Source organism: Arvicola amphibius, chromosome 10 (genome assembly GCF_903992535.2).
Source record: "Arvicola amphibius chromosome 10, mArvAmp1.2, whole genome shotgun sequence".
Classification (NCBI taxonomy): domain Eukaryota; kingdom Metazoa; phylum Chordata; class Mammalia; order Rodentia; family Cricetidae; genus Arvicola; species Arvicola amphibius.
Window position 1 is genome coordinate 8,564,453 of NC_052056.1, and position 10,575 is coordinate 8,575,027.

General features: G+C 45.4%; 1 protein-coding gene across 1 annotated transcript; it reads left to right on the forward strand.

The window, feature by feature from the left end:
• The first annotated feature begins 358 nt into the window (after positions 1-358).
• On the forward strand, positions 359-754 carry LOC119825467 (60S ribosomal protein L31). The gene has a single exon (XM_038346335.1). The coding sequence runs from the start codon at positions 377-379 to the stop codon at positions 752-754; it is 378 nt and encodes a 125-aa protein (XP_038202263.1). The 5' UTR covers positions 359-376.
• Positions 755-10,575: the final 9,821 nt, after the last annotated feature.

The following is a 10,575-nucleotide window of genomic DNA, read 5'->3' on the forward strand; positions in this document are numbered from 1 at the left end:
ATCCCCATTTCTTCTTTCTCTGGAAGTCCTCGTTCTCCGAGTGGGTTTTGCTAGTTTGTGGGGTTAATTCTGAGGCACTATGCCAGATTAGTGTTGAATACAGCTCTTTTCGAATGTGGCAATTCATCCATCACGGAATGAATTTGAGTTTGGTTAAGTGAAGTTCCTAAACTTCTTCCATGTGACCAGATGAGGGCGCTCGTTCACCATGAATTTTTTTGGGGGACTCGAAAAATTGAAACATCATTGCTCAGGCCAAAATATATGGTTCTTCTATTCTCTCTTGCCTTTTTTCCATTGCTTGTTTTCTCTTTAATTTCCCAAGCTTCCTATCATTTAAAGACTAGACAGCCCTTTCCAGCTTGGGCCCGGCAGAATGGCTCCCGCAAAGAAGGGTGGCGAGAAGAAGAAGGGCCGTTCTGCCATCAACGAGGTGGTGACCCGAGAATACACCATCAACATTCACAAGCGCATCCATGGCGTGGGCTTCAAGAAGCGTGCTCCTAGGGCACTCAAAGAAATCCGGAAATTTGCCATGAAGGAGATGGGGACTCCAGATGTGCGGATTGATACCAGGCTCAATAAAGCCGTCTGGGCCAAAGGAATAAGGAATGTTCCATACCGTATCCGGGTACGTTTGTCCAGAAAACGTAATGAGGATGAGGACTCACCAAACAAACTCTACACGTTGGTAACATACGTGCCTGTTACCACATTCAAAAATCTACAGACAGTCAATGTGGATGAGAACTAACCTACTGAATCTCAAATAAAGTTGGAGAACTGCAAAAAAAAAAAAAAAAAAAAAAAAAAAGACTAGACAGCACAGGTGGGGGTACCTGAGTGATATCTCTGATCATATTTTTTGAATACTTGTTTACTTCTTCCCCTGCGAATATTATTTCTGCTAATGACAATCCCTCGCAAAGAGATGGAAAGCACTGAACATCAACATTCCCCCTTGCCTGTCTTGAGGCACAGAAAATAAGTTTGATATTTGTATGAAATGATCACTTGAACAGTCTCGCCCTAGGATTCAGGGTTCTGTCCCTTAATCACTGTTTTTTGAAGGCTGGGGTGTAGTTCTGTTGATGGAATACTTTTCTTGCAAGCATGAGGATCCCTAGAATCCATGAAAACACTGACAACCATGGTGGTGTGTGTCGGTGCTCCCAGCGCCGAAGAGGTGGGGACATGAGCCACACACACACACACACACGCACACACACACGGGAGGGGGGATAACTTACAAAATCAGTGTTTAACCTGTCCTGGCCCCACAGAGAGCCTCATGGGAGCTGTTTAGAAAGAGCCATTGTCAAATCTGAGAAGCATTTAAGATCTTGACATTTGATAGTTAAAACTCATTTTCTACCCCATGATCATACCTTCCCAGAAGTCCTTTTCTTAAACAACTGAAAAGTAGCTCAGATTTTATAATTTCTTTATAGTATTTTTTTTTACGAATCGCTAATGAATCTCCCCTCCCTGTTTCTTCCCCAGTGTGTTCCTGGTCTTTACTCCCCACACCTCACCCATGCTGCTCAAAAGAAGTGTCCAACCAGGGCTGTTAAGTGAAAAGTTTAACAGTCAAAACCAAGCTTTATCATTTAGAAAACAATGACATTTTATAGAAAGGACTTTGTTGCTCAGAGACTAGAGACCCGTGGTGAGCACCCCGGGGAGGGAAAGGAGTACGGCAAATACTGGCATCTCCTTACATCTGATCACCCCAGGGCTGGATGCGAAGAGTCATTTAGCACAGCTGTGAGGTCCTTTAGAGCCACGGAGAAGCCTGCCCGTCTCCACAGCTTCTCACACAACAAGATCCACAGAAGCCGGCAGTGGGCTTGGTGTCTTGGACTCCGTGGGAGTAGGCTTGCTGTTTGTGGCCTGGACTCTGTGTGTGGCTCCAAGGGCCAGTCACACCTAGGGAGTTACAGGCAGACCAGCTTTCTATTTCTTGTGAGTACTGTTGTTGCCTTTCATGTAGATATTCGCTTTATTGAGAGCAGGGGTAGAGAGCCACCCCGAGTTTGTGCTGAATGTATTTTCCTTTGCTGTATGAGCGTTATCCAGTTTCTTTTATCCTTTTTAATTTTATCTATATATCTATTTATTTTTGGTTTTTCGAGACAAGGATTTTCTGTAGCTTTGGAGCCTGTCCTAGAACTACTTCTTGTAGACCAGACTGGCCTCAAACTCACAGAGATCCAGCTGCCTCTGCCACCGAGTGCTGGGATTAAAGACATGTGCTACCACCACCTGGCTGATTGATCTAGTTTCGTAATATACCTCAGTTGCTCCAACTGCAAAAAGAGATATAGAATTTTATTATCAGTTGGGCTTGTCAAATGCCAGCTCCGTGTGATCCCCCTCATTCCTCGTTCTATTTTTTTCAGGCTGTGTTCAGACTTAAAATTTAAAACCACCTATTGCTTTATATATCTGTGTCTGTCTATGCGAGTATGTGCACATGTGTGTGTGGGTATATGTGCTAAACGCTTGCACCTGGGAAGAGAAGGGGATCCGGTGTCCCCCTCTAGCACTCTATTTTTTTGAGGCAGTGTCTCTCTTCACCTTTTCTTGGCTTTACTGTAAGCCGTGAGGTCCCAGTGATGCTTTTGTCTCTGCCTCCTTCAGAGCTGAGGTAACAAGCATGCATAGAGTTTGCAGCATCAATCAGCTTATCTGTAATCACATTGGGAAACCTGCAAAGTGATGGCCATTAGCCATTCAGAATATGAGTCACTTCTAGAGGGGAGGAAGAAGGAAAGTTGGGGTGGTCAGGCTAGAAGGCAGAGCTGGTGGCTGTGGTCATGGGCCCTGATGCTCATTGTGACTTTCTTTCTACTTCTGTATGATGGGAATCTCTTCCAGTACAGACTAAAATGAAGCCACCTACACCGTGATCATGGGCTTTCAGCTGTGGGTAGGTAGCCAGTGTGATGTTGAGCTCCCAATATCCCTGGCTGAACCCAGGAGGAGGATGAGGCCATCACCCTCCCTTGTAGTTCTTCATTGTTAATGAGCCTTTGCGCCCTCCTGTCCCACTCAGGTGGCCTTGTGCTTGAACCAGGGGCATCATGATAGATGGTACCAAACCTTCATTATCACAACATTCCCCATGAATCTGAAGTAACGGTCTGCACACCCCAGTCTCTCATCAATCTTCAAGCCAGCCTTGACATGAATGTCCTCTTTCCTTGGTGAATCTCTGCAGTGCCTCATGGGCGGATGTCCCTTCAGTGACGTGGCCCAGAAAAGTTCCAGGCTTTGAAGAGGAGAAGCAAACATGGGTCAACTGAATAGTCAGTCACAGTGGAGAGGGCATAGGGAGGTGTGCACGAAGAAAGCGGAAGTAGAGGAAGAAAACTTGCTGGAAGAGGGCAGGAGAACAAGTGAGCTCTGTGTGTGTGTGTGTGTGTGTGTGTGAGCGCACGCACAAGTGTATGTACATGTGCGCACATGCATATGTGTGCATGTATGTACATGTATGCAGTGCACGTGTGTGCATGTGTGCATATACATGTACATGTGTGTGTGGGGGTGCACACACATGTATAACATGGTCTAACTGACCAGGTTTGCGCATTGCAATTGATCAGCATCTGGTGTTTGATCTTGAGCAATATATCTTTGATTTTACTTCTCCTCTGATTTCCTCATTGAAAAGATGAGAGAAATTACAATTCAATTAATGATGGGCTCAGCACGAAGCAGGATGCACGAAGCAGGATGGCCAGAGGTGCAGCTCCTACAATGAAGAGTCCTGTCCCATTGTCACCCCCCCTCCCCCGGTCTCCACCCCAGGCACACTGACTGCTCTATGCTCAGTGTTTCTCAGTCTCACTCACATCCGCTTTTAGGAAGGGTTTAATCTGGAGGCTGAAGAGAGAGGAAGTCTACTACATCCACACGGGACGCCATCCGGAGCCGGTTTACACCTTCATTCTTCTTGCAGATGGCGTTTTCAGCACACACGCGGGCACACGCCACATTTTTCTGCGGAAGGGCCTTCTTCACCTTGGCCTGCTCAGCCTTGGAGTCCTTCTCTGCCTTCTTGGCCAGTTTCTCTAGTTGCTTCGCTGTGAACTTCAACTGGAACAGGGTATCGTCCATGGCCAGTCAGGTAGTTCACCCCTCGGGGCAGCGAAGGGGACGAGATCTTACGAACCAGTTCGCCCTGGCGTCTCTTGATGACAGGTGTAAACAGACAAACCCTTTTGCCCCCAAATTAGGTGGCTAAGTGTCTCATCCCAGCAGCGGAAAGGAACCAGCATCGTCGGAGCATTTTATGAACTGTGCAGTGCTGTGTGTATCTCGGTCACTCATAACTTTGCTAACTGGCTGGGCAGATCCTGCCTCTAGGAACGAGGAATGTAAATTGGCCATTGTTTCCGGCAGGACACAGAGCCTCACCTTGTTAACTTCATGTTCGGTACATTCTGCTCCTCTCTCTCTTTTTTTTCATGTCAACAAAGCTATTATTTTGTGCACCATTTCCCCGAAGGCTGGAAATTGGCCAGGGATGCTCTTAGGAAGCTGGATTTAATCACTGATGTTGAGCTGGAAAGGGGGTAACTGAAAACACGGCAGCCAGAATTGGGGCGAAGTAATAGGAAACCATAAAATTAGCTAGAGTGAATGTTTTACTTATTTATTATTTTTTTTTAAAAAAATTTTTTTAAATGAAAAAGCGAGGGGAACCATCACTCAAATGAATAGTGGCTTCCAGGTTGTTTTTTTAAGAAAATGTCAGCCGATGTTTGTGACCCTGGAGCCCGTTTTTGCTTTGAGACCCAAGTCTTCTCAGGTGGAAAGAAGGAGTAGTTCAGTCAAATTAGTAAAAAGGATGCACTTGTGTCTCTCGAAAGCCCCACGTTCCTAGGGTATCTCAGGATATGTATGGCCTGGCCTCTCCGTTTTTATCTCTTCCCTTTTCTGCACAGATGGCTCCACCAACCTTGTGAACAATAAAAGAGAGAATCACAGACTGAGTGGCTTAAAACAGTAGCAATTTATTCTGCAGTAGTCTGGAGGTTCAAAGTCTGAAATCAAGGTACCAAAGGCTGCTCCTTCTAGAAGCACGAGGAAGTACTCCGCTCATTTCCTCTCCTGGCTTCACATCATTGGGGATGTCTCTGGGTTTGTGGCTACATCACTCTTGTTGACACTTCCGGCTTGGTTGCTTTCTTCTCTTCCTGTATTTTCTTCTGTCAATCTGAAAGTTCTCTCTGTTTCTCCTACATAATGACATTTCTCTGACACCTGATTGATTCAGGACAATCTTACTGTAAGATGCCTAATTTATCACATGTACAATAATGCTTTTTCTCAAATAAGACAAGATACAATAGGCTCTGGGAATTTGGATACAGCAGTATCTTTTTTTGGGGGGGGGCTCAGCATCCAAGCTCCTGCCCCAGTGGGCGCTCTCTGATGCTTGTGTACACAGACACACAAATGGTCTCTCAGAATTACTTCTAAGTCTTAAATATTCTTCTCTGGTTACTTAAGCCCTCGAAGTCTTATTTTCAGAGGTGAAGTCAGCAGTAGAGGAACAGAAGCTGAAGTACTAGGAGCCCCCAGGGGAGAGGGTCTGGCAGGTAATGAGAGGACCTGGACCCTGGGCAGCCAAAGCAGAGAGCAAAGGGCGCGTGGAAAGTGGGCCCCAGAGAGAGTACGTTCCCCGGCTTGGAAGACAGCCTGTTGCCCTCACAGGCTGACCCTGAGCTTCCACGTGTCTTCTCAGTGTCTGAAGGAGCAGATCTTCTAAGCGTTTGTATATAGTGTTATGTTTCCTGTTTTAAAAAACTTTATTTTCCCACTCTGGGTTGTAGAGCGTGTCCTAAGTTGCTAATCTCTCAGGTGGAGGATGACTCATGAGCTCAATCGTGAAATGTCCCCACAGACTCATGTTGATTCTCAGAGAATAAGAAGTTTTAGGAGACTTTGGATTCAGGCCTTTGAGAGCTGGGGCCCAACCAGGTCTCTTCCTCTGTTTCCTTCTTGGTGCCACTAAATAATGACCCAACTCCCAATGGAGGACCTCACCTGGAGACCCCACCTAAGGACTCCACCTGAGGACCCCATTCCAATGCCCCAGACTATAGGGGACATCTTGTTCAAACTCCCTGGTGTGGTTTTGTATGATCATGTGCTCCATAGGCTCATACATTTAAATACACGGTCCCCAGTTGGTGGAACTGTTTGGGAAGGATTAGGAGGTATGGCCTTGTTGGAGGAGGTGTGTCATTGGGTGTGGCTTTAAGGTTTCAAAAGACTTGAAACTGTCTGAAACCGTAAACCCACTTTCTTTCCTCCCTTCCTTTCTTCCTTCCTTCCTTTCTTTTTTCTTTTTTCTTTCTTTTTTTTTTTTTTTTTGCTTTTTGAGACAGGGTTTCTCTGTATGTCCTTGGCTGTCCTAGCACTTGCTCTGTAGACCAGGCTAGCCTCAAACTCACAGAGATCCACATACCTCTGCCTCCCAAGTACTGGGATTAAAGGCATGTACCACCACTGCCTGGTTTGCACACTTTCTTTTATAAGTTGCTTTGGCTATGATATTTTGCCACAGCAATAGAAAAGCAACTAAGAAAATAATATGCACTCCCACGACTCCAAATCTTAAAACCAAACAAAAACCAAAACCCACATATTTTCCTTTGTTTCTTAACTCTCTGTTTAGATTTTTCTCCTGTGTGGAATGACATTTTTTCTAAGCTAAATTGTTCCTTTCATTAACGCAAAACTCTTTCTAGGACTGAAACAGATGTATTCGTGACATGGCACAATGCTCACACACCCTCTGTTTTGGGGCATCAGTTACAATGTTCTCCCCTTCACATCTCTACAGGGATCATTGTGTTTCTGACACCATCTTGTTTCAACCCCACCCTGCCTCAGGAGATGTTTCCGACAACTTCATCCCTGAGGACAGCTCCAAATCCTAGTTTTGAGTTCTATTAAAATTGTTATGTCGTTGGATGTGACATCAGCCCTGATTTTATATGTCCCACTGATCTGCTAGGGTTCACGTCCCTTTTGTTTTACCCCTTTCTTTCTTTGTAGTAAATCTTGGTTTTGACCTGTAACTTCTTCCACGGGCAGCTCTCAGCAGGTTTAGCAGCCCCTGGCTCCCTTCTTCCATGCAAAAGAACACAGCTATACCAATGCACTGTGGCCACTGTGCCCATCACCGTGCTCCTGGTTGTGAGGACCACAGCAGGCCCAGAACTCATGTGATGCAGTCTTGATTCCGTGGTCTTGAAGGGACAAGGTGAGAGTACAGGTTAGATGGTTGAGGATGGGCAGGAAGACAAGGAGAAGGAGAATGAGAAGGATATGGGAGAGAGAGAGAGAGGGGGGGGGGGGGAAGAGATGAAGACAGAAATGAAATGCATGGAGCCAGGACCATCATCATCATCAGGACATCAGGAGCAATGGTGGGACATTGGACATTGTCTCTAGGATCGACTTTCTTACTATTGTCTCTCTTGGATTTCACTCAAAATCTAGTTCTGGAATGGGTGAAGAGACTCTGGCCTGGTTAACCTCCTGTGGGTTTGGAGAAGGGAGGGCATCTTGGATGAGAAGTCTATAAAAACCACCAGCTGGGAAGAAGGAGGCCTTCTCCAGGAGGGCCAAAGGGTTTCTCTCACTAGTCCAGGGAGATGGGTTTTGGCTTCTGGAAGAGCAGATCTGTGGGGTTAGAGCATTTCTAGGGTTTTTGTTTTTAGATGAGTGGCATTTTTTTTCTGTTTGCTTTTATTATACACTTCAGAGTTTCAAAACGAGTTTTACTGAGGCTTAGACACAATGGTACTTAAAAACAGAATAAAAATAGGATAAAAAGGGGTAGTTTGTAGGGGCGTCAGTGGGCTCTGAAGCCCCCCCCCCCTTTCAAACTGTATTTTATTTCAAACAACTTTATTTTCAGGGATTTGAAGAGAAATTTGCATAATTTTTGCACACAAAGGCAGTAAAGTATGATGGGGAAAGCCTGCTCTGTTGAGTTGGAAATGTTCATAAACTTAGACTTTCTTCCTGGCAGTTGTTCCCTATAAGATATGGAAATGACTGTGTCTGTCTGGTCAGGCAGTCGGGAAGCGCATGCGGAGTTCTCCGTGTGGACTGAGCGTTTATAAATGTCAGCAGCCTTCTCCTCACGGTGTGCTTATGTGGACGGTTCTCCTTTTTCATGAATCATCTGTTCTTCCCCTGTAATGAGTTAAAAACCAGTTCTCTTCCCTTCAGTTTTATTTTTTATTTTCTTTGCTTTGGAGCTGGTGGTGGCAATGAAAATGACGACAGGAGCCCGACTCTGTCCCCAGGTTCCTGTCACAAAGGAACAACCATCTTTTCCTTTGTTTGTAGGTGAGACAGTGTGTGCACCTCGTGGTCATAAACATCCCAAACAGCCTCAGTTAGCTGCCAGTAACGGCTCCATGCAGTCCTCCGTGGGTCTGAACCAGGGCTAGGAGCGAAGTCGTCTGGTTAGGAGGGAGTGTTTGAGCAAGGGGAAGCTGTTTTTACAGCTCCTCAGCTGTGATGGGCCGAGGCAGTTTGCCACTTTATCGTTGAAATATTCTGAGATGTTTCTTTTTCTTTGCTCCACTGATCGCTCTGATGGAAAGGCACGGATGGAATGAGCCTACCGGATGTTTCAACAGAGCTGGAGGTTGGGTCTGTCGTAGAGATAAACAAGATGCTGTAGGACAGAAAGGGAGAAACAACGGCAGATGATGCTGAGACATGGGGGTGAAAGGACTGGGTTTGAGGAAGGTGGGGCATATTATTTTCCCCAGCCTGAGGGAGAGACCAGAGACACACGGGAGACAGAGAAGGAGGCCTCATGAGACATCATCCTTGTGGACCAGCTGTGGACTGCTTCTTAGCCTCCCTGATTGTTCCTATCTTAAAAGATTAGTCTAAGTAATGAATCCGTTTATGGGGCTATTGTGAAGATTAAATGAGGATTGTCAAGTCCCCGGGAGTGGTTTGAACACACAAAACATTCCATAAACTAATATGCTGTTCCTCTGTTCATGTAGTAGTCAGTAGGATAGACACTCTCAACTGCATGTGGAAACACATATGTAAGCACTGGGTATGTGGCTTGGTGGTTATGTGCTTGCTATGTAAGCCTCAGAGCAGAGTTATGATCCTCAGAATCAATGGGAAACCATTGGTTGTGGTACCTCCCCTGTAACTCCAGTCCTAGAAGGTGGAGAGAGGATCCCCTGCCCCATCCCAGCAAGCTGGCAGGAAATACTAGCAATGTCAGTGAACTCTAGGTTTGACTGAGAGATTTTGGCTCAATGCATAAGGTGGAAGAGAAATCCAGGATTATTCAACCATGGGGCCTCTACATGCATGCTTTCACATGTGCATATGTGTGCCCATACACATGCAACACACATACACACACCACATGTACATGAAAAATATAGGGAAAAAGATAATGCAACATTTTAGCCAGAAAATTTCAAATTAAGGTTTTATTATAAATAATTAAGTAATAATATATGTTACGATAATGTTGATTGACGTGTAATAGTATAAAAGAAAAAAAAAACCCATGGGCTTTGAGGTCACAAAGATGTGTCTTATGTTTAGCAACTGAGAGAGTTGAGCAAGTTGGTAGGAGTTGCTGAATTCCAATGTTTTATCCATACAGTAAAGATGGTTAACTGTTGTTTTTAGCATTTCAAGAAGACTGCGAAACAACTAATGAAAACTGCTTGGCATATGGTAAGCAGTAAACCCAAATTCTATGGCTTTTTGGTATTATTCTGAGAGCATTATTCCCCTCTTATAATGCATAGTTATCCCAGAATATAGGATTGAAGAATCTCACAGAGATAAAATAGAAATTATGTTACAGTCATTGTATTTATATGACATGCAAATGTGGAAGAGAACCTGGTGGCTGTTTAGTGTGTATACCAGCTCCTCTTCCCAGTGTCCACAGTAAGTGAGCTGTGGGAACTGGCGCCTGCTCCCCTGAAGGGAGTGCACTGTGCTAGGTGTCCTCCATCGGCAAAAAGGTTTCGTATTGAACTTAGCCCTCCTCTTGGAAATGTCCATGGTTCTAGATCCCACTGATCTCTCCTATCACCCGGCCATAGCCGGCACTCAGGGAACAGTAGTTCCTCAGTGAACAAGTACATGGATGAGACCAGAAGCTGAGCACACTCTGTGTGTGTGTGTGCGTGTGTGTGTGTGTGTGTGTGTGTGTGTGTATGTGTGTGTGTATGTGCGGTGTGTGTATGTGTGGTGTGTGTGTGCAGTGTGTGTGTGCGTTGTGTATGAAGACTGGCGTTGTATCAGTCACGGTACAAGAAAGAAAGCAGGATCCTTGTGAGATTTTTAGGGTAGGAAAATTATTAAAGGAACAAAACCATACGTGGTTGTTAAAGGAGGTGGAGAAGGGATAGGGAGGAGGTTTTGGGGGCCAGAGAAAGGCCACTGCTCCGGATTTCTATAATACTAGCACAAGGGACTGGAACAGAACTCACAAGGAGTCTGGAAAGTCATCCATCAGCTCTAGAGGCGGGCTGGGGAGGAGGG

Excerpts from the sequence above, each read along its gene's own strand:
- LOC119825467 (XM_038346335.1), top strand. The coding sequence starts at position 377 with ATGGCTCCCGCAAAGAAGGGTGGCGAGAAGAAGAAGGGCCGTTCTGCC.